General features: G+C 51.6%; 2 protein-coding genes across 2 annotated transcripts; both read right to left on the reverse strand.

Moving 5' to 3' along the window:
• Positions 1-2,896: 2,896 nt before the first annotated feature.
• LOC141917124 (olfactory receptor 14I1-like) lies at positions 2,897-3,895 on the reverse strand. The gene has a single exon (XM_074810217.1). It carries the CDS (start codon positions 3,857-3,859, stop codon positions 2,897-2,899), a length of 963 nt encoding a protein of 320 aa, XP_074666318.1. The 5' UTR covers positions 3,860-3,895.
• Positions 3,896-17,059: 13,164 nt separating this feature from the next.
• Positions 17,060-19,639, reverse strand: LOC141917125 (olfactory receptor 14A16-like). The gene is made up of 4 exons (XM_074810218.1): positions 18,676-19,639; positions 18,437-18,537; positions 17,925-18,172; positions 17,060-17,297 (listed from the first exon to the last, which is right to left on the reverse strand). The coding sequence occupies exons 1-4, from the start codon at positions 19,637-19,639 to the stop codon at positions 17,060-17,062; spliced, it is 1,551 nt and encodes a 516-aa protein (XP_074666319.1).
• Between the last annotated feature and the right edge of the window lie 4,003 nt (positions 19,640-23,642).

Below are 23,642 nucleotides of genomic sequence, written 5' to 3' on the forward strand. Positions count from 1 at the left end.
CCTCTTGTCCGACTTTCAAGTTGAAGGCAGGGTGAACCAGGTGAGGTTGTTCGAGGCCTCTGTCCAGCTTTGCATCACCCACAAAGCAGCTGAAAGTGCACTCCGACATATCATACAGGGGGATGGTAAAGATGTTCAATGTGTTGGCCCAGGTGCTGGTCACTGAGGGATGTCACTAGTGACTGGCTGCACACAGGACTTTGTACCACTGATGACATTTGGGTTTGATCCCCCAGCCAACATCCCACCCACCATAACATCCACTTCTTCAGCCCAGGTAGCACCAAGCTGGCTATGAGGAGTCCATGGAAGACCATGTGAAATGCCTTGCAAAATTCCATGTGCACAACATGCCCTTCTTTGCCCTGCCCCTTTTGGTTCAGCAATCCCTTTCTTGTCCTTCAACTACCTGGAGACGGTTGCAGGAGAACATGTCCCACCACCTTCCCAGGGATGGAGCTAGCTGATCAGCCTGTAATTCTCCCAATTCTCATTCCTGTGCTGACGCGGAAGTCCCGGACACAACTTAGACGATCAATGTGATCAAGTTGATGCCACTTTATTAAAGGCTACACAGCAATTTATACACTATCACAAAGCTTCACGCGCTGCTATCTTATTGTTAATAGGCTAAAGCTACTTGTTCACGCGCCCTTCTGCCCTCTATGATTGGTCCCGGTGTGGTGTCCAAGCACTACTCTCCCACTAGGTAGGCATCCTGTTTTGAACAGTCCAACTTCTTTATTTTTTGCCCAGGAATGTAGTTTCTAAAACTATCTCGACCTTGTTTATGTCCTTGAATGCAGCTGCAGCTTGTTATCACAGTGAGGCCCCTTGGTCTGGATCGCTCATAACACGTTCGTTGTTCTCCAGCGATTCCACATTCCTGCTTTTCTTGAAGATGGGTTTGACATCTGCCTTTTCCATGGACCCCAGAACGTCTCTGATTACTCTGGCACTTTTGAGGGCTCAGTCCAGAATCACAGGCGAGGCTGACGTAGCGAACAGGAGCACTTGCAATGAGCCTGTCCAAGGCAGCCCAGATGAGTCTCACTGCCAGAGTGGGGGTTGTTCCTGGAGACACACAGAGAAGTGTCAGGGCTCTGTCAGGTGCCCACATCTCAGCTGGCCTCATGCGCTCATCTTACACACAGGGGTGTTCAGAAACACGAGTCCTTCCCTTGCACACGCAGAGGCAGTGCATTGCAGGGGTTGTAGTGTCTCTCTGGCCTCCTGCTGCCATTGCCAGAGGCTGGGAGGCCCCTCATCCCTGTGGTGATCACCCTGCTCTGCACTCGTGTGAGATGCCCCACAGCATGATGAATGAACACAGGGACCACGGTTCAAGGGAACACCTTCCATTGCTGCATTCAGGTGGTTTCCCAGGTGATGTTAGTCTCAATGAGAAGTGACCTCATGACACTGTTTGTCCCACACACCTTCATGGCACCCCCAGGAATAGCTGATGGCATTTGTGCTCTCTCACATCACACACATGACGTGCATGCTTACATCTCCTCCTCACAATGCAAACATGGACTTCTGTGATACTTATTTATGTACCTCCATGGAGGGAAAAAGTTCCTCCCCAGTGTGGGGTGAGAGGCCAGTGCTGCAAATGGTGTTTGGGAGGGGCTAGAGCGTGATGATTTCCCTGGGTCAGTGTCATGGTTTAACCCCAGCCGGCATCTGAGCCCCACACAGCCACTCACTCACTCCCCTGGCTCCAGTGGGGGAGAGAATCAAAAGCATGAAAGTGAGAAAACTCGTGGGTTGAGATAAAGACAGTTTAATAGGTAAAGAAAAAGCCACACATGTAAGCAAAGGAAAACATGGAATTCATTCACTTCTTTCCATTTGCAGACAGGACCTCAGCCATCTCCAGAACATCAGGGCTCCATCACATGTAACGGTGACTTGGGAAGACAAATGCTGTAACTCTGAACGTCCCGATGTTCATCCTCCTTCCCCCAACTTTATATAACAGAGCATGATGGCATAAGGTATAGAATATCACTTTTGTCAGCTGGGGTCAGCTGTCCATGCTGTCTTCCTTCCCATCTCCTTGCACACCCCCAGCCTGCTCACTGGTGGGGTCAGGTGAGGAGCAGAAAGGCCTTGACTCTGTGTAAGCCCTGCTCAGCAATAATGAAAACAGCCCTGCGTTATCAACACTGTTTATAGCACAAATCCAAACCACAGCCCCATACCAGCTACTAGGAAGAAAATTAACTCTCTCCCAGCCAAACCAGCACAGGCAGCTTCCCCAGTGTGTCCAGTGAACACAGACACAGACCAGACCCTGGTCCTTCAAGTCTCTCCCAGGAGGCCTGGCTGTGCAAGGACACTGCTGCGTGCTCTCACCCTGCAAATCACACTGTTCACCTGTTCACTGGCATTTTCATCTCTGGGCCAATTCCTTGGGCATGTTCTTGAGATCAGATTTGGAAGAAGACCTCAGCCTGTCCCTGCCTGTGTTCACAGAACTGCCACGCAGCAGGAGTGTGATCAAGCTGCCAGAGCACTCAGGCCTTACACCAAACTGAAGGGACCAGAAAGAGAGTGTGCAAATGAGGAGACAACATCGCTGGAAGACCAAATGCTCTGTGGCAGGGCTGCCATGCTGGGACTCTCTTCCCCTCCACCTCTGTACACAGGAATTGTCCCTGCAGCTCCAAAAATGTCTTAGAGGAAAGATTTCAGAAGAAAAAAACATCACTGCAGACCCTTTCTTTTGTTAAAACACACAGAGATCATGGCTCCTCATTTATGCAGCCACTCAGTCAGAAAAGAAAAGCAGACAGTGAAACAGAAAGGGGATGACATCATCATTACAAGTAAAATACCACCACCAACAACAGAAAAAGCTGAGAGGCTGGGCTTGTACAGAGTTATATTATAATTGCTTTGAAGAAGATGAGCAGTTTATTGGTTCAGAATAACATCTAGTTATCCGTTTCCTCAGGGCATCCTTGAGCTCCTGGTTCCTCATGCTGTAGATGAGGGGGTTCACTGCTGGAGGCACCACAGAGTACAGAAATGACACCACCAGGTCCAGGGATGGGGAGGAGATGGAGGGGGGCTTCAGGTGGGCAAACATGGCCATACTGATGAAGAGGGAGACCACGGCCAGGTGAGGGAGGCACGTGGAAAAGGCTTTGTGCCGTCCCTGCTCAGAGGGGATCCTCAGCACGGCCCTCAAGATCTGCACATAGGACACCACAATGAAAACAAAACAACCAAAAGCTAAACAGGCACTAACCATGATAAGCCCAAATATAGTGAAGTAGGAGTGTGAACAGGAGAGCTTGAGGATGTGGGGGATTTCACAGAAGAACTGGTCCAGGGTGTTGCCTTTGCACAGTGGTATTGAAAATGTGTTGGCCGTGTGTAGCACAGCCCAGAGAAACCCAGTGCCCCAGGCAGCTGCTGCCATGTGGACACAAGCTCTGTTGCCCAGGAGGGTCCCGTAGTGCAGGGGTTTGCAGATGACAACGTAGCGGTCGTAGGACATGATGGTGAGGAGAGAAAACTCTGCTCCAAAAAAGAAGAGAAAGAAAAAGATTTGGGCAACACAACCTGAGTGGGAGATGTCTCTTCTGTCCCAGAGGGAATTGTCCATGGCTTTGGGGAGAGTGGTGGAGATGGAGCCCAGGTCGAGGAGGGAGAGGTTGAGGAGGAAGAAGTACATGGGGGTGTGCAGGTGGTGGTCACAGGCGATGGCGGTGATGATGAGGCCGTTGCCCAGGAGGGCAGCCAGGTAGATGCCCAGGAAGAGCCAGAAGTGCAAGAGCTGCAGCTCCCGTGTGTCTGCGAATGCCAGGAGGAGGAACTCAGTGATGGAGCTGCCGTTGGACATCTGCTGCCTCTGGACATGGGGGACTGTACATGGAGGAAAAGCAGTGAGCAGTTAGGGTAGACTTCTCTGAACAAAACTTGCTCCACTTCTCACAGAACCCCACTAAACTCCTTTGCCTCTCTCAGGAGACCATTGGCAGGTTGTCGCAGATGAAAGTATTAACACTGTAATGATTTCACAGCTAAGTGAGCTGTATTAGTGACTAGCAGCACTTGATCATTAACCAATTTAAGGATTTACAAAGTCATTCAGTAAAATATGTTATAATTAAAATAGCGACTTAACTACAGATTCAAAGATGACAAGATTCACACTAACTTACCGTACGGTACCTTAAATCAACACATATATACATGCTCATTCACAAAGACAAGACATACAGACACTCAGACAGACAAAAACATTTGGATCCAGTGAAATAACTATGTACCCACACTCGTGGAAATAACTGTGTATACCTAAACACATCGGCAGGAAGAGAGAATGAGTGGGTGAAAGAGAAGCCAGCTTCCAGTTAACATTTCCCTCTTGTCGAGTTTGGAGTAAATACTCACAGTGCATCGACATTCCTCAATGGGTGATAATTGAGATTCGAGAGGGTTAACTTCGACCTGGTCTCCCGTCAGTTCTAACGGCAGACCATACCTCAAGGATTTTGGTACCTGAGAGGCATCCCAGCTCAGGGAAGATGCTGGTCACAGGCCCACTGCGATCCAGGAGAGCTCAGAGGGTCTCACTTGGGGTCCCTATTTATAGGGCCCAAGGTAACTGACTTTTCTCAGGTACTTTTTAGCTCCAGCCCAGCTCAAGTAATGGCGCATTCTGGTATCTTCCATCACTTTGCACAAGAACGTGATGGGTGTGCAATTCTGTTATTGTTTTCCCTGGACCATGTCCCAGGTACAGGTGTATCAGGCTGTCAGGAGGTGATGGACTGTTCCCAAGCGATAGGGAGAGCAGGAGCCAGGCTTGGCGAAGGGGCACTGAGTGGCCGAGCAAGGAGGGGAGTTGGAGTCACTACAAGTGCCGAGAGAAGGCGGGGAGGAATTGCATGACCACACATGTCCACATCATGAGCTCTGGTTGGTGCTGGCGGAGGGTACCCAAGGGAGCAGGGGTCTGTGCTGTGGGCTCTGGATGAATCAGTCCTATCCTACAACAGCAGGCAAATAGGAACACGGGTGATCTCATATTAAATCCACTACTGATAAAAATGAGATTTCAGCATTGTTTCTCCCATTTCACCTGACATTAGAGCAGAGCTGTGGGGAATTGATTTTGTTTATTTCGTTCTAGTTGTCTCACCACAACTGAGGAGCATTTCCTAAGGCAGAAACACTTGGCATTCCTGTTCCACTCCATATGAAACTTTGTTGGTGCTGACAGGCAAAGGGACTGTCCCTTCGTGCAGTGTGGAGAGCTGCTCTGTCCATCAGCCCTGCTCTCAGCTGCCCTTTCCTTGCCTCTCTTTGAGCTGGAGGATGATCAAAGCCTGATGTTCACCTGAAATGAAACTGGAAACTTCTGACAGCGGAGGAATCCAGTTTCAAAGTGCAGATCCCCAAACCCCTCCCCAACATCTCACCGTACCTGAGGAGGGACACACAGGGCTCATTGCAGCTGCCCACACACAGACGATGAGCCGCATTGTCATGGCCTTAGCACCGAGTTGTCTTCTCCATGGGGTGCAGAGAGACCACAGGAGAAGCGGGACCCCAGGGGAAGAGTCAAAGCCCTGAAGATGGGGTGTCCTTAAGTGAGGGTCAGCTCATTGCCAGTCCCACACACTGCCGTGCCCAGAGCCCCCAGGTAAGGTGGGGACAAGGGCAACCAGGTCAGGAGGGGAAACACAGAGAAATGCCCCAAAACTCCTGTCAAGGGAGTAAGGAGTAAGGATAGGGACAGACAGAGAGGAAATCAGGGGTTTCTCCTCACTGCAGGTCAGGATGCCAAGAAGAAGACTCAGCTGGAAATCCCCCAACCCTGGGGGCAAAGGCTGTCTGGGTGGGAGAGGAGACCAGGGGGGTGCTCCCTGAGGGTCTTTGTGCTGCAGGGGATGACAGGGAGGTGCCCAAATCACCTTCCTATGGCATTTGTTTGAGAAGCTCCCTCTCCCTCCCTACAAATGTCTCTGCTGCCTAGAGCTGCCACAGGCAGGACCTGTGCCTCTGTCAACACGTCTCCATCCTGTCAGTGCTCGCCACCCCCATCCCACCTGCTGTGTGCTCAGCTCTGCCCTGCAGAAATTTCTGGCAGCAGGGCCCTGCCCAAGGGCATATCTGTGTGTGCAGCAGTTCAGGAAAAATTCTGGTAAGTGCTAACAAGAACTGGGGTCTTAGTACCTGCTCCAGAAAGAAGAAATAAATTCCACTCTCCCAGTGCCCACCAAGACAAGCAAGAGAAGAAAACTCAAAGCAAACACTCCTCTCCTTTTAGGTAGTCCAATCTTGACCCTCCTCTTGAAAAGTCCCCCAGAAATTCCCTAGGGGTGATGTGGAGCTGTGAGCAGCCCTGACCCACGCAGCACCCTCTCCACAGCAGAAGGACCCTGCCCTGCTGGGGATCTCTCCTCCCCCCCACAGCTTCTCCCCACAGCACCGTGGGCAGCTCCCCGGGCAGGCTGAGTGCTGACCTTGGCAGGCGCCTGGCAGAGTCCCTGCCCCAGCACACAGCCCCTGGGCTGCAGGGACCCTGCTCTCAAGGACAGCCCTGGGCACCCCTGGCTGCACCCGCGCCTGCACACCCCTGCAGCCGTCCCCGGGAGAAGGCAGCCGCCATGGCCTGTCCCTCTGACAGTGCAGCAGGAAAGCCCTGCTCTGGAGCACGACCTCCTCCTCCAGACACCAGGGACATTCCTGGGGCTGTGCCGGCTTCACCACATCCCTCCACCACCTGCAGCTGCATTGCCCTGCACCCACAGACTTACTGTGTCAAGGGCTGTGAAGATTTCTCCTCCAGTGAGCTCTCAGCATCCTGCCACTGCCATCTGCCTTTCCCCTCTCTGTGCCCGGCTCCTCTGCCCTCGGTGCCTGCAGGCAGTGCCCTCAGCCCTGCTGCGCTTTGCAGAGGAGCTGCTCCTGGGCAGAGCTGTCTCTCTGCAGCGCTGACCACTTGCCCTCAGCTCCCTCCGTCCCAGGAGCCCGGCCCAGCTCTGCAGCAGAGGACCAGCCCAAGGCATTTTAATGACCCCTCAGGTGGGTTTGATGATGTGTCTCTGAACATCAGACACTCAGAAGCTGCTGAAGAAACCTCTGAAGATGTCAAAGTTAGATTCAAACTCCAAAGTTTCTTGTGGCTTTAATGGGTCCCACTGAGGGACACTGTTGACAAAGCCTCCCCAGGCTCCACTTAGAGCAGAAATGTGGAGGCAGTGATGGCAGGTAGGGAAAAGCAAAGGAAAGGTGGCTCTGATGCTGAGGAAACCTGCATGTGTTTCATGAAGCCAAAGGGCCAAGCCCTGAGCCCATTAACCAAAGGGCCAAGCCGTGACCCCCAGCCCCTGGGAAGGGAGATCCTGTCCCTCACCCATTGCTCAGGGCTCTTCCTGGGGCAGTGGGCGATGGAGATGTGCACCTGCCAGGCTCCTGATTAGGGACAAGGGGGCAATGAGGCCCCAGTGCTGCAGGGGACTGTGCTTCCTCACAGGCATCGGTGGCAGAAAGAACAGTCATAGACACATGAAGAGATTGCGTTTGTTGGGTGCTTTCACCTTTTCCACAACCCTCTGTCTTCTCCACCACAGGCTGTCCTATGGTACTGCATCACCTGTGCCTCTTTCCCTGCAGGTTGTACTCACCCACCTAGCTGTCCCACCTTGTTCTCACCCGAGCATCTTCTTTCCTTTACTGATATCTCACCATCTTCCCTGGCTCTTCCTTGAAATGTTGGGTTTTGGTTTTTGAAATCTTCCAAAATCGTTGCACTGATCCAGACTCCTTCTGGGTGATCTGTTACACTGCAGCACTGCTCTTGGAGTGAATACTTTTTATCCCTGTGTACAGCCTGGACTTCCCCAGCTGCCCTTACTGGAGTTATTTCATTCTCATGCTGTTTTCCACTATGAAGAAAAACTCCACCATCTCTGAAACCTCTCTTCAAGCACTCTCAGGTTACTCCTATTCTGTCTGGAGTCTCCACACCAGTAAGCCCAGAGCATTCAGCCTCTCTATACTGGTCATGTGCTTGAGGCCTCCAAACACCATCTTGGGAGATGTCTGGGAACCCTCCAAGGTGTTTGCAGATGAAAACATAGTGGTCATAGTCCAGGAAAGACAAAGTGAGACTTTTTACCAGCGTCTGTAATGGCAGGACAAGGGGCAACAGTTTTAAACTGAAAGAGGGTAGATTTAGATTTGTTATAAGGAAGAAATGTTTTACAATGAGGGTGCTGAGAGACTGGAACAGTTTGCTTGGAGAACTTCCAGGGAGGCGGCATCCACAATTTTACTGGGCAATGTGTTCCTGTGTCTTTCCACCCCCACAGAAAAGAATATCTTCCTTATAACTAATCTAAATTTCCCCCTTTCAGTTAAAAGCTTTTACCCCTCATCCCATCCCTACACTCCCTGATAAAGAGTCCCTCCCCATCTTTTCTGTACGCCTCCTTTAAGTACTTGAAGGCCTCCAGAAGGTCTCCCTGGAGCCTTCTCTTCTCTGGAATGAACAACCCCAAATCTCTCAGCCTGTCCTCATAAGGGAGGTGCTCCAGCCCCCTGATTATCCTTGTGGCCTCTTCTGGACCTCTTTGAGAAGGTCCATGTCATTCTGACGCTGGGGACCTCAGAGCTGGACACAGTGTAGAAGGTGGGGTCTCATGAGAATGGAGTAGAGGGACAGAATCTCCTCCCTCAACCTCCTGGCCACATTTCTCTTGATGCAGCCCAGGAAATGGTTGGCTTCTTGGGCTGCAGGTGCATGTTGCTGGCTCACAGTCAGTTTTCCATCTGCCAACACCTCCAAGTCATTCTCCCCAGGGCTCTCAAACCACTCTTTGCCCAGCCTCTGTTTGTGCTTAAGATTACCCTGATCCTTCTGCAGGACCTTGCACTTGGCCTTGTTGAACTTCATGAGGTTTGCATAAGTCCAGCTCTCCATCCTGTCCAGGTCCCTCTGGATGGAACATCCCTTCCCTCAAGCGTGTCAACTGCACCACACAGCTCGGTGTCGTTGACAAACTTGCTGAGTGTGCACTCAATCCCACTGTCCACGTTACCAACAAAGACATTAAACAATGCCGGTCCCAAAACTGACCCCTGAGGATGCCACTTGTCACTTGGACATTGAGCCACTGACCACAAGCCTTGGACTGTGAGTGTGCAGCCAATTCCTTATCTCTGAGTGGTCCATCAATCAAATCCATGTCTCTCCAATCTGGGGGTCTGGTACTGACAAGGCCATGGGGCTGGACCCAGAGGGGAAGTTGCCCTTTATGGGAGAGAGCAGCAGGAATGTGTGGAGCTCTGCCAGGGGATGGACGATGAGTCAGCTGAGAGCTGAAGGGTCATGGGGAACATTGTGGTGGGTGGATGTCTGCTATGGACCCCTGATGAGGAAGAGGAAATAGATGGACATTCTTGATTCACCTGGAAGAAGCCCTGGTCCTCATAGCAGACCTAAACTATCCCAATATTTTGTGAAGGGGCAACATACCCAAGTGAAAACCATCCAGAAGATTTTTGGATTTAATTGCCAACATCATACCAACAAGGGTGACTGAAGAGGCAGTGAGGGGAGGTGTCCTGCAGGAAATCAGACTTAGAAACAAGGAAGAGCTGGTCGGGGATGTAACAGTCAGAGGTGGAAAAGTAGAGTTGAGGCTCCTGAGAGAAGGGAACAAGGCCAAGAGCAGAACTTCAGTGAGCAGGCTTTGGCCTGATGAGGAACCTGCCTGGAAGAATTCCATGTTACACAACGCTGAAGAATTTCCCAAATTAAGACAACAACTTAATCAAAAGAGAGGAAGATAGCAGGGCCCACAGATATAGGCTCTGCTTACAAAATAAAAAGCTGGAGTTAGATGCCAGACAAGTACAAGATTTAGAAATGGAATTACAGACTTTAGAAAATTACCTTGAGAAAGCAGGAAGAGCAGCTCAGTTTCTAGCAGAGCAGCATATAGTCACTAACACCAGTGACAATAAACGCAATGCATTCCCTGCAGTCTGGGAACTCAAGAGTAAGTCTTGGTCAAGATCCATAGGTTCTACTGGGAAGGCCCAGGTTCCTGTGGGCTGGCACCATGGATCCTGGTACCCTTGCCAGCAGATTCTTGGGGATGACCCACAGCTGAAGAGGCCATTGGGAACCCGAGAAACTTGGCCCTGTTATTAGCAGGCACAGGAGCATCCATGAACACTCTTGGGTCATCTGGGGCAAACCCAGACTGAATAACTCTAGAAAAAGCGACTCCAAGTGGCTGCGACAGAGCCCATCATATTCACCAAATTTGTGAAAATTTCACCTTCCAACCAGGGAAATTCAAGGGAGTCAGGTGAAAAGACCAAGCAGGTCAATGCACATATTAAGGGAAAGGAATATTTGTTATGCTGTAGATGCAGAAAGCAATAAGCATTGGATTGTGCCTCAGAATATTCAAGGAGAATCTCATCAAGCTCCTCCATGAGCTGAGGCAAACACTCTGAGCAGAGTGAAGGACAGTGAGTGCTGGCCTAACACGAAGAAGGATGTAGATCTCTGGGGTAGGAGCTGTCTGTCTCGTGCTGTGACCAGTGCAGATTACACTGGAGTAAAAGCCCCAGCCCAGCACCAACAGAGTGGAGGCCCACGGCCACAACGGCAGATTGATTTGGTGGGAGCTCTGCCAGTGACAGCTTGAAACACCAAGTGCATCTTGGTAGTAGCAGATCCTTTTAGTGAATGGACAGAAGCCCCCTTGCAAAATCAACATGGTTGCCACCACTGCAGATCTCCTGTTGAACACTGTTATTTCTTGCTGGGGTCTGCTCCACAGCACTGAGTCTGATCTCAGCACCGACTTTGTCACAATAATTCTGCATGAGCACTGCAAAGCCTGAGTGCGACACGTCCCCCCCTGGCTCTGCCAACCTGTGGGACAGGGGAGAGGGAAAGGGCAGTGATGGGGCTGGGTTTGGCTGTTGAACGTAGGGTGCAGCAGCGATGAGGAGTCAAGGGAGTGTTTTGGGACAGACGGGCAAAGGCACCACAAATTGTGATGTTGACTGTGAGTCCACTCCTGTTACAGGATCCTGGTTGGCCAGTAGCTGGCCCCAGGTATTTGTGGAGAAGACATTCTTCACAAAACCACTCATCCCAGCAGAGACAAGACAGGGACAGAGAGGAAGGGGAGAGGCAGGCCAAGGGGAGCTGTCTGGATTGGGTATGATTATAACATCACTCCAACATCCTTCGGGAGGGGAAGGGGTGAGGCAGGTGGAAGAGGCCCACCTAGGTTCTGATTCTGGGGGCATCTCTGTTATTCTGACCTGAACAACCATGGCAGACAGAAGTACCAGCAGGTCTTGTGGCCACCCTGCTCAGGACTAGCCCTGAGATGGGTGAAAAATCTTTTCCTTATCTCCACGTTGAACATCCCCTCTTTCACCCAACACTCACCTTCCATCCTCTGAACATGCACCATGGTGCAGAGCCTAGTTCTCTATTCTTTATGGCCTCCTCGTAGGTGCTGCCAGGCTGCACTGAGGTGCCCCTCAGCCCTCCCTTCTCCAGGCTGAACAAGCCCAGCTCCCTCAGCTTCTCCTTACAGGCAAAGTGTTCCAGGCACAGCCTATCTCGGGGGCTGTTCACCAACCCCCCTCTAGCTTGCCAACACCATTCCTGTCCTGGGGGTCTGAAATGAGGATGCAGTAACCTGGACAATGCCCTCTCTTGATCTCCTGGCCGCACTCCTGGCCATCAAGCCCTGGGGGTAGCTGGCCTCCCTTGCTGCCAGGGCACACGGCTGCCTCCTGCCCAACCAACCAAGACCTTTCCCACGGGGATTCTCCCAGCCAGGCAGCCCCCAGCCTGTGCCATTGCCAGGGTGAAATTGTCTTAAGGCCTCATCTACTTCCTCTTCATGGTCAGGAGGTCTGGACCAGACATCTGCCCACCACAATTTTGCCCATGATTTTCTTTCCTCTCATGTTGACGCCTCAGCTCTCAGCTGACTCCCAAGACCCCACAGTTTCTCCAGGAGGTGATTTCGTCCAACTTACTGCTACAGTAGCTCCTTGCAAAGCCTCTGGGCTCTCTAGTGTCCAGTCTAGACTTAAGCTATCAAAAATACCAGGCTTCCTGGCCTCTTGTACTCACTGGTTACTCTGGTTTGATATTCACTACTGGTTACACCCACCAACATACACACCAATGTGACATGCACACACACAACGGTCTTGCCAGTTGCTGCCCCCCACAGTGTTCTGTGGAAGAGCAACTGATGTCATCTACCTGGACTTGTGAAAAGGATTTGACACTCTCCCACATGAGATCCTTGTCTATAAATTAGAGAGAAATGGATCTGACAGATCAACCACTCGGTGGATAAGGAATTGGCTGGACAGTCTGACTCAAAGACTGAGATCACTGGCTCGATTTTCAAAAGGAAAGTGGTGATGAGTGGCGTTCGTCAGGGGTCAGTATTGGTATCGGCGCTGTTTATGATCTTTGTTGGTGACATGGGCAGTGGGACTGGGTGCAGCTTCAGCAAACTCTCCAGCAACACCGAGCTGTGTGGTGCGGTCTCCATGCTGGAGGGAAGGGATGTGCCATCCAGAGGGACCTGGACAGGCTGGAGAGCTGGGCCTGTGCAAACCTCATGAAGTTCAACATGTCCAAGTGCAAGGTCCTGCTTATAGTTCAGGCCAATCCCAAGCACAAATACAGGCTGGATGATGAGTGGATTGAGAGCAGCCCTGCGGAGAAGGACTTTGAGGGAAAACTGGCTGTGAGACAGCCATGTGCACTCACAGCTCAGAAAGCCAACTGTATCCTGGGCTGCATTAAGAGAAGGGTGGCCAGCAGGTCAAGGGAGGGGATTCTTCCCTTCTACTATGTTCTTGTGTGACCCCATCCATAGTACTGTGTCCAGTTCTGGGGGCCCCCAACATCAGAAGAACACAGACCTGCTCAAGCAGGTCCAGAAGAGGCCATGAAGATGATCAGGGTGCTGGAACACATCCCCTGTGATGACAGGCTGAGACAGTTGGGGGTGTTCAGCCTGGAGAAGAGAAGGCTCTGGGGAGGCCTTATAACAGCCTTCCAGTACTTCAAGGGGGTCTACAGGAAAGCTGGGGAGGGACTCTTTATCAGGGAGTGGAGGGATAGGACAAGGGGTAAAGGTTTTCAACTGAAAGAGGGGAGATTAAGATTAGATATTAGGAAGAAACCTTTTAATTTGTGTGTGGTCAGAAACTGGAACAGGTTGCCTTCTCGCTGGAACGGTTCAAGGCCAGGTTGGATGGGGCCTTTAGCAACCTGGTCTAGGGGAAGGTGTCCCTGACCAATAATCTTTAAGGTTCTTTCTAACCCAAGCCATTCCATGAGTGAAAGATTTTATGATTATTCTCGACTTCCCATCAGCAGACAATGTCCAGCCACCTCCTGGGAGGTAAGAATTCGGTACATGCTTTGGAAGAATAATATCTTAATAATGAAGGTCACGCCCTCCTCTCGGCACTCCTTTCTCTCAGCTGTTATTGCTGAGCATGATGCCATATGCTGTGGAATATGCCTTTGGTCAATTCAGGTCAGCTGTCCCATTTATGACCCCCTCACAGACACTTGCCCACCCGGAGGGTACCAGCTTCTGGGTGGGGGGTTGGAGAGACAGCCTTCCTGTAGTACGAACACTGCTGAGTAACAGCCAAACCACTGGAGTGTGATCAACACCGTTGGAGCCATGAGTACGAAGCAGAGCAGGATAGGGGCTGCTATGGGGGAAGTTCACTCCATCCCAGCCAGAGCCAGTACCGTGGGGTTGAGGGGTCTCTTCTGACCTGTGTTACTCTGTGATTCAATGAATCTTTCCCTTGGAGAGCTCTCTGAAGACAGGATAGACAGAGGAAGAAGAAAAAAGAGAGAAGCAGAAATAGAGATACGAAATACACCAGTATAAATACAGCAGTTCCTCAGAGGAATGTTTCTCTACTCCAAACCTTGGCAGGAAATCCATCAGATAAATCTGATGAAACAAGCTGACTTCTATCTGCTCAGGGACTGGGTGATGTTTGGGTACAGCATCATGTGGTCATTGTGTCTCAGAACTCCTAATCCAGCAGGAAGCCAATGGCTGTGAAGGGGGCTGTGAGGTCACTTGTGCCTGTGGAGGTGATAGGCCACAACAGGACCATGGCTGAGAAAGGGTCTGTGAGGTCACAGCTGGTAGGTCAGCTCTTGACTCAGGGCTGGGAGAGGACCTTTTAAGGTCCCGTCTCCCAGCACCTCTGCCAGGCCAGCAGAAGGCACCCAGCTGGCACATGGACTGTGAGATCCCCTCTGCCCAAGGGCCCAGGCTCACTCCAGGAAGGGGGCTTAGATTTGGGTTGTTGTGTCTCTTCTGCCTGTGAACATGACAGGAGAGCAGCAGGCACAGGGCTTGGCTGTGTCTACCCGAGAAGCTGTACAGCCAGCAGCCCTGGGAGATCTTGGTGAGGCGGCTTCTGTCTGGTTGGGTGAAAGGCCACAAGAAGGCGGAGGGGTTGGGTTCCCTGCTTGAAGGGTTGTTTCCCAGAGGGTTGTAGGAAACAGCAGGAGACAAAAACATTGTCACACAGTGCAGCTTGGAAGGTGGAGACTGGGCATGTGGAGGAAGAAATGTCACTCCAAGGGTTGTGCTGTGGCACAAGAAGTCATCCAGAATGTGGATGAGATCAGTCCATGTCTCTGTGCTTCCAGGATCACAGTGTGAGTGTGGCCAGATGTCAGTGAAGGTGTGGAAATGCCAGGGGGAGACAAGGTGAGGAAGCGAGGTGGGTGTCTACGGCCTGAAGGGAAACAGGAGCAGCTGTGGACAGCATAGGACAACCTGTGGTGGAGATGGCAAAGGGCACTGGCAAGGCTGGGAGTCAGCAAGAGAACCCAAGTCTTTGTGCCCTTGGGTACAGCCATCGTCTCTGCCACCAAGGCCTATGAGGGGACATGTTGTCCAAAGGCTTTCAGGGGGGCTCATTGCCCCCTTGCACACCCCCCATAGGGCTGGGGACTGTCATACCATTGTTCTTCACTCAGCATCACCCACCCCACATCCCACTGTCCCTCGAAGAGCCCTGAGCAATGCGTGAAGGACACGATCTGCCTTCCCAGGGGCTGGGGGTCAGGGCTTGGCCTTTCTGCTTCATCAGACAAACTCCATGTTTTCCTAGCATTAGAGCTGCCTGCACTTCCCTTTGCCTACCTGCAATCATGGCCTCCAATTATCTGTCCTAATGAATCTTTGGGGAGGCTTTGCTGGTCATGGTCCTCAGTGGGACTCCATGATGCTTCAAGGTACTTCAGGTTTTGCTTTTTATATCAAGCCTTGAGAGGTTCGAGTAATCTCCTCTCAGTACCTGAGGGTCAAATACACCATGGGCTTATTAAAATAAAACAAGCCCTAAGGAGCCATGTCTCTTCCTGTACTTTTCTTCAAGTCTTCAAGACTTGTACAGAAAATTGGAGCAGTTTCCTCGTGTAGTTATGGATGAGCATTTCAAAGAGTTTCAAATAAAATGAGGTTTTATTTTCAAGGGTGTATTTTGTTACTTTTCAGTGTAGAGAAGAGGTGATGTCAGCATTCTCCAATAGATACTGATGCAGGGTCTCTCCTAAGGACGTCTGGACAGGTGGAAAATCAGTTCCTTGAGGTCTGACACAGAATGCACAACCTTCCCCCGCACCTCCCCAACCCCAACATTTCTCTTATTGGCCTCCTGGGACTTTTCCTTACATCAGACTTCTCCACTACAGGCTGCAGCTGGAGGTTAGAGCCCCTTTGCACCAGCTCCCACCTGCTTTCCTTAGAGAACTGGCTGCACATGGACACAGATTCTTTTTCCTAACTGTGAGCAAAGAAGAGTAAAGCAAGCTAAAGTTTCATGAGGAGTAAACTATTGCTATTGAAAGCCAGGCAAAGTTTTACCTCCCTGGTGTCAAAGATGCAAGTGCATCCGCGAGAGGTATCTGAATGAACAAAGAGTAAGGGGAGGGTAAATGCAGAGAATAATGGAAGGGCCCTTGCCTAGACAGTCTGCATCTGAAAAAGTGACTTTAGAAATTGTCATTGTATCCTGGACAGTTGCAAATACGTGAAAGATCAGAGAAATTAAGTATGTGGTCTAACACTCTACTTAGGTGACATTTCTGGGCTCCTAAAAGAGAGAAACATGTCCAAACGCAGTCAGCATGGACTTCCCAAGGGTAAATCATGCCTCACCCACCTGACTGACTTCTTGATGAAGTAACTGCTCCTGTGAATGAGGGAAGAACAGTGGGTGTCATGTATCTTCACCTCTGGAAGACTTTGGACATGGTCTTCCTCAATATTCTTGTACCCAAGTTAGGCCAATCCAGTCTGGATGGGTTGACAAAAAGATGGGTAAAACACCAATTGGATGATGAGGCTGAGAGCGCAGTGAAGAAGGGGTCATACCCTACCTGGAGGCCAATGGGACATATTTGGTCATGGTGGGGCAGCACAGGGGACTCTCCTGGGACCTGGGCAGTTTAGCACTATTAAATGATAGAGATATTCATAGAATCCTAGACTCATAGACCAGCCCAGGTTAGAAGGCACCTCAACAGGTCATCTGGTCCAAATTTTTGTGCAAAAGGGAGCCTACATGAGATTATCTAGCGCCTTCAGTGATGGGGACTCCATCACATCCCTTGGGGAGTTTCTTCCAGTGAATGATTGTTCTCACTCTGTTGGACTATCTCCAGTCTGTCCACGTCTTTCGTTAATTGTGGGGACCAGAACTGGACACAGTACTCCAGGTGGAGCCTGACAAGCGCTGAGCAGAGTGGGATGATCCAGTCCCTGTGTCTGCTAGTGATGCCCTTGAGGATGCAGCCCAGGAGCCTGTTTGCCGTTGGTGCTGCAGCGGTGCACTGCTGGCTCATCTTCAGCTTGCTGTCCCCCAGGAACAGGTCCTTTTCAGCAAGGCTGCTTCCAGCCACGCAGATCAAGGCTTGTACTGGTGTCCTTGGTTATTCCCACCCAAGGGCAGGACTTTGCTAAACTTCAGGCTAAACCCCTTTGTTAAACTTCATCTTGTTCTTGCGGGACCATTCTTCCAGCCTGTCCAGGTCTCTCTGTGAGGCGGCTCTGCCTTCTGATGTGTCCACCTCACCACCCTCTGTGCTGTCATCAGCAAACATTGTGAGGGTGATTTCAACCCCGTCCTCCAGAGAATTGAGGAAGATGTTGAACAGGGTGAAATCCAGTATCTTTTCCTGGGCGATGTATCTTTTACAGGCTTCCAGCCTTAGTAAAAATCATTGATCACCACCCTCTGAGTGCAGCCTGTTAGCCAATTTCCTACCCACCTCCAGTGTGTATCTTGCCCATTTGTCCAGGAGAAATCTGTAGGAAGCAGCCTTTCTGAAATCCAGGTAAACAACATCCACTGCTCTCCTCATGCTGACAGGAGATTTATGTTGTGATCAGGTTAGATTGGCACGATTTGACCTTGGTAAATCTGTGCTGGATTTTCCCAATCAACCCCTCCATTTGATTTGCGATAACTGAAAGGTTCCCTTGTTCAACCCACAGACACCTTTATTGCCCCTTCTCCCCACGGCCATGCTGCTTTGGAAGCTCCCCTGGCATCCAACCCCTGCCCAGACCCAGCTGTGTCCCATGTTGGTCTTTGCAGACAGCCTTGTTCCAGGGTCTGCTGGGGTCTGGGCCAGGAGAGAGGCTGGGCAGGGCTGGAAGTTCCCCCCATCCAGGCACTGAGAACAGCAGGAGGATGGAGATGGTCTCACAGAAAGCCTCACTCATAACCCTGGGTGAGCAGCCAGTGCTGGAAATGGCTGATGAGAGAGGCTGGGGGGTGATGAAGGTCCTGGGCCACCTTCCTGGTCTGTCCATGCCACCAAGGGCACAGACCAGCCTCTTCTCTCCTGCACCTGAGTGTCTTCAATCCCTTCCACAAGCCCTGGCTCTGCACTACAAATGCCCTGGTGAGTGTCCTCACCCTGTGTGGTCACAAAGTGCGAGTTATATGCTGATGGTTTTCTCTCATTGGCACTTTCCAGCCCAGCCCAGCTCCCTCCAAGCCCTCCCACCTCCCTCGCCCTCTCTCTTCCTCTATCCCCAGGAAAGCCCAGTCTGGGCCGGTCCCAAGGCAGTGCCCACTGCAGGGTGCTCTGGGCACTCACCCCGCAGCCTCAGCCCCTCTGAAGGGCACAGCAGCTCCTCGGGGACAGGGAGGAGTCATCCCCAGAGATGGGAGGCACCCATGGCACAAGGAGAAGGAGGTCAGGGGCACCCTGCATGTCCTGCTCTCCTCTCCAGCAGATCCTGAATGGTTTGGTGCTCCTCCGTTCCATCCCCTTTCCCCAGATCAGTGCAAGATCCCTGAGCTGGTGCAACCAGAAAAGTGTTTTCATTCCACATACACTCCTGTTGTGGTAAGGATGGATGTAAGACAAAGAAATCATGGGTTCATTTATTTTGCTTAAATACACAGAGGACCTGTCTTCTCCTTTAGACAATGGCCCTGGGCCATACAAGACAGGTGGATACTGATGTAGGAGGGAAAGAATAATCTAATTTCTTTATAGATCATCATCAGGAATGTATAAAGAAAAATAACCATATAACAAAGGAAAGAAATGTTTAGGTTGTCATAACATACGCTGGGAGCTATTTGCAGAGAAAGTTTGACAGTCTATGGCTGATGACAAACGTCCAATCAGTTTCTTCAGGGCATCCTTGAGTTCCTGGTTCCTCATGCTGTAGATGAGGGGGTTCACTGCTGGAGGCACCACTGAGTACAGAAATGAAACCACTAGGTTCAGAAGTGGGGAGGATATGGAGGGGGGCTTCAGGTGGGCAACCATAACAGTGCTGATGAAGAGGGAGACCACAAACAGGTGAGGGAGGCACGTGGAAAAGGCTTTGTGGCGTCCCTGATTAGAGGGGATCCTCAGCACGGCCCTGAAGATCTGCACATAGGACACCACAATGAAAACAAAACATCCAAAACCTAAACAGGCACTAACCATGATAAGCCAATCTTCCCTGAGGTAGGTCTGTGAGCAGGAGAGCTTGAGGATCTGGGAGATTTCACAGAAGAACTGGTCCAGAGCATTGCCTTGGCAGAGGGGTAGTGAAAATGTGTTGGCTGTGTGCAGCACAGCATAGAGAAACCCAGTGCCCCAGGCAGCTGCTGCCATGTGGACACAAGCTCTGCTGCCCAGGAGGGTCCCGTAGTGCAGGGGTTTGCAGATGGCAACGTAGCGGTCGTAGGACATGAGAGTGAGAAGGAAATACTCTCCTGAAGCAAAGAAATAGAAGAAAAAGACCTGTGTGGCACATCCATAGTAGGAAATTGCCCTTTTGTCCCAGAGGGAATTGTCCATGGCTTTGGGGAGAGTGGTGGAGATGGAGCCCAGGTCGAGGAGGGAGAGGTTGAGGAGGAAGAAGTACATGGGTGTGTGCAGGTGGCGGTCACAGGCGATGGCGGTGATGATGAGGCCGTTGCCCAGGAGGGCAGCCAGGGAGATGCCCAGGAAGAGCCAGAAGTGCAAGAGCTGCAGCTCCCGTGTGTCTGCGAATGCCAGGAGGAGGAACTCAGTGATGGAGCTGCCGTTGGACATTTGTTCTCTCTGGGCATGGGGGACTGTTGAAAGAGGAAGAGACATTGATAATGGAAGGCAGACTTCTCTGAGCCAATCCTATGCTCCAAAAAACTCCACTCAAAATTACTTCTCTTTCTTTTTGGGATCTGCATCCAACGCCCTTTTATAAGCTCAGGTTCATGCTTCTGAGTGAGGGCTGTTTCTTTGAAGGGGCAGAAGACAACATCTCTTGCATTGCTCGCAGCCTGAACACGGGGGAGCCCTGAGGGACAAAAGGCATCCCTCTGCCCTCTTGCAGAGTCAGGATAGCTACAGGTCTGCCCACAAGTGACCAGCTGGTCACCATGCAGGTGCCCTGTGCTTATTACACCTCTCTCCACTGGAGGATGATCTCATTAAAAATGTAGTTGAAGAAAATGGACTTCTGTGAACTTCAGAAGAGTCCAGTTTCAAATTCAGTTTCTCCAAACATCTCCGTATTTCCCTATGCAGAGAGTGATTCAGAGTATCTCTGCTGACTGGAGTTCTGCCTACAAGGAGTTGTTTCCCTCTCTCCAAGACTTGTCCCTGTCAGTGCTCACAGCCCCCATCCCTCCCGCTGTGTGCCCAGCTTTGCCCTGAAGACTCCTCCTGGCAGCAGGGCCCTGCCCAGGGGCATCTCTGTGTGTGCAGGGTCTAAGAAGCAGTTCAGAAAACTCCTAAGGAGAACTTGGGTCTCACTTCTTTCTCCAGAATGCAGAAATAATTTCCCATCTCCCTCTGTCCACCCAGGAAGTGAACAGGGGAAAACTCAAAGCACAGACTCTTTCCCTTTCAGTTAAATGTTGGCTTGATGTACTTCTTCAAAAAGGCTCTCACTATATGTACCATGCAGCACCCTCTCCACAGCAGAAGGACCCTGCCCTGCCGGGGGTCTCTCCTTCCCCCCACAGCTTCTCCCCACAGCGCCGTGGGCAGCTCCCCAGGCAGGCTGAGTGCTGACCCTGGCAGGCGGCAGAGTCCCTGCCCCAGCACACAGCCCCTGGGCTGCAGGGACCCTGCTCTCAAGGACAGCCCTGGGCACCCCTGGCTGCACCCGCGCCTGCACACCCCTGCAGCCGTCCCCGGGAGAAGGCAGCTGCCATGGCCTGTCCCTCTGACAGTGCAGCAGGGAAGCCCTGCTCTGGAGCACGTCCTCCTCCTCCAGACACCAGGGACATTCCTGGCGGCTGTGCCGGCTTCACCACATCCCTCCACCACCTGCAGCTGCATTGCCCTGCACCCAGAGACTTACTGTGTCAAGGGCTGCGAAGATTTCTCCTCCAGTGAGCTCTCAGCATCCTGCCACTGCCGTCTGCCTTTCCCCTCTCTGTGCCCGGCTCCTCTGCCCTCGGTGCCTGCAGGCAGTGCCCTCAGCCCTGCTGCGCTTTGCAGAGGAGCTGCTCCTGGGCAGAGCTGTCTCTCTGCAGCGCTGACCACTTGCCCTCAGCTCCCTCCGTCCCAGGAGCCCGGCCCAGCTCCACAGCAGAGGACCAGCCCAAGGCATTTTAATGACCCCTCAGGTGGGTTTGATGATGTGTCTCTGAACATCAGACACTCAGAAGCTGCTGAAGAAACCTCTGAAGATGTCAAAGTTAGATTCAAACTCCAAAGTTTCTTGTGGCTTTAATGGGTCCCACTGAGGGACACTGTTGACAAAGCCTCCCCAGGCTCCACTTAGAGTCCATGAATCTTAGACAGCGATAGGAAGATGAAGGTTCCTGTCAAGAAGTCCAAGTCAGATACAAACTCCAAAATTTCTTGGAGTTGTTAATGGGTCCCAGTGAGGACCATTACTGACAAAGCCTCCCCAGGGCCTGGTTAGAGAAGAAAACCTGAGGCAGAGATGACACGTAAACACTGGCCATCTCAAGGTATAACAGATTGTGAGTAAACCTGGATGTGTTACATTAAGCTCAAAGCCCATGACCTGACCACCAGCATCTGGGAAAGGAGGGCCTGTCCCTCACACAGTGCTCAGGGCTCTTCCTGGGGCAGCGTGATGTGGGGATGGGCAATGCCAAGGGCAGGACTGTGGTCCAACACCTCCCAGGCTCTTGGGTGGGGAAGGGGAGGCCATGAGACCCAGTGCTGGAAGGGGAAGGTGCTTCCTCATCGGCATCAGTGGCAGAGACAACAGCCAGAGCCAAGGGCAGAAAGAGCTCATCTCTGCTGGGGGATTTTCAGACTTTCTTCATCCCTCTATCATCTCTACCACAGGCTGTCCCACCGTGTCCCACACCTGCACCTCTTTCTCTGCAGGCTGGAGACCTCCACCCGGCTACCACACCTTGCTCTCACCTCAGCATCTCCCTTCCTTTACTGAGATCTCTCCATCCTCCCTGGCTGCTCCTTGAAACACAAAGCCTGGGGCTGCTCCAGTCTCCCCCTGGGTGACTTGTTACACCACAGCACTGCCCTTCGAGTGACATTTCTCTGTGTCCAGTCTGGGCCTCCCCAGCTGCACTTGGTGGCATTAGTTCTTTCTCATGCTGTATCTCACTACAAAGAAAAGCTCCATCATCTCTGAAATCACCCCTCAGTCACTCTCAGGCTACTCCTCTAGCGCCTGGAGCCTCCACACCGCTGGGCCAAAGAACTCCAGGTCCCTCAGCCACCCCACACAGCTCATGGGCACCAGGTCCCAAAACCCACCTTGGCAGAACTTCACTCAACACTCTCCAGGTCCTCCCTACTTCTCCAAAATGGGGAGCCACACCCTGGGACACACCCATGTGTGTGGGGCCACACCAGTGCTGAGTGGAGGGGGATGGTAACTCAGGGTGTCTGGGTAGCCCACGCTCCTCCGAATGCAGCCCTGTAGGCAGCTGCCCTTGTTCATTGTGTTTATCCTCTCCTGGCTCGTAGGGCATCCCTCGCAGTGCCCAGGCCCTTCTCCTCAGAGTTGCTGCTCAGCCAGTCAGGTCCCAGCCTGTCCTGATGTACGAGGCTGTTCGCCCCCTGCTCCCAATGATGTAGGATTAGCCACTTTTCCTCATAAAACTTCAAGTTTGAGACATCCCAGATTTTGCCAAAGTTCCTATGGACTGTAGAAAAGTTTGTTCAGCTTTTAATATTTGTGTGCAGCTGGCTTATCTTGACTGGGGTGTCTCTCACAGGAGAACAGCATGAGGAGTTGCAGGGCACTACAAATCCCCTCTCCTGGAGAAACTGTGGGGTCCTGGGGGTCTGGTACTGATAAGGCCATGGGGCTGGACCCTGAGGGGAAGATTCCCTTTATGGGAGAGAGCAGCAGGAATGTGTGGAGCTCTGCCTGGGGATGGAGGATGAGTCAGCTGAGCTGAAGGGTCATGGACAACACTGTGGTGGGTGGATGTCTGCTATGGACCCCGAGATGAGGAAGAGGAAGTAGATGAAGCCTTCTGCATTCAACTGGAAGAAGCCCTGCACCTCATGGCACTCCTAAACTCTCCCAAGTTTAGGAGACAGTTTTAAGACAGCACAGTGAAAGCCATCCAGGAGGGTTTGGGAGTTATTTGACAACATCATCCTGACAAGGGTGACTGAGGAGCCAGTGAGGGGAGGTGTCCTGCAGGCAATCATACTTAGAAACAAGGAAGAGCTGGTCAGGGATGTAACATTCAGGGGTGAGAAAGTAGAGTTGAGGCTCCTGAGAGAACAGAAGAAGGCAAAGAGCAGGACTACACTGAGCAAGATTTAGCCTGTGGAGTAACCTGCTTGGCAGAATCCCACGGGATATGACACTGAAGAGAAGAGGCGAGAAGTGTTTGATGGCCAAGGATCTCCTCTTCAAGCTCCAGAGTAGCACCACCACATATGCAGGAATTGAAGCAACACTGGACAAGATGCATATGGATGAGAAAGGAGCTCCTGACAAAAATAAGCATGAAGAGGCGGCACAGAGAATTTCTAATCTGGCTGCCTTCCAGCCTCAGATGTTCCATTACTCTCTGCTGGAGAAATAAATTTTTGTGTTTCTATGCATGTGTCTGCGTGTTTGTGTGTGTTTGTGTGTGTTAGG

Source organism: Strix aluco, chromosome 34 (genome assembly GCF_031877795.1).
Source record: "Strix aluco isolate bStrAlu1 chromosome 34, bStrAlu1.hap1, whole genome shotgun sequence".
In the NCBI taxonomy this organism is placed as follows: domain Eukaryota; kingdom Metazoa; phylum Chordata; class Aves; order Strigiformes; family Strigidae; genus Strix; species Strix aluco.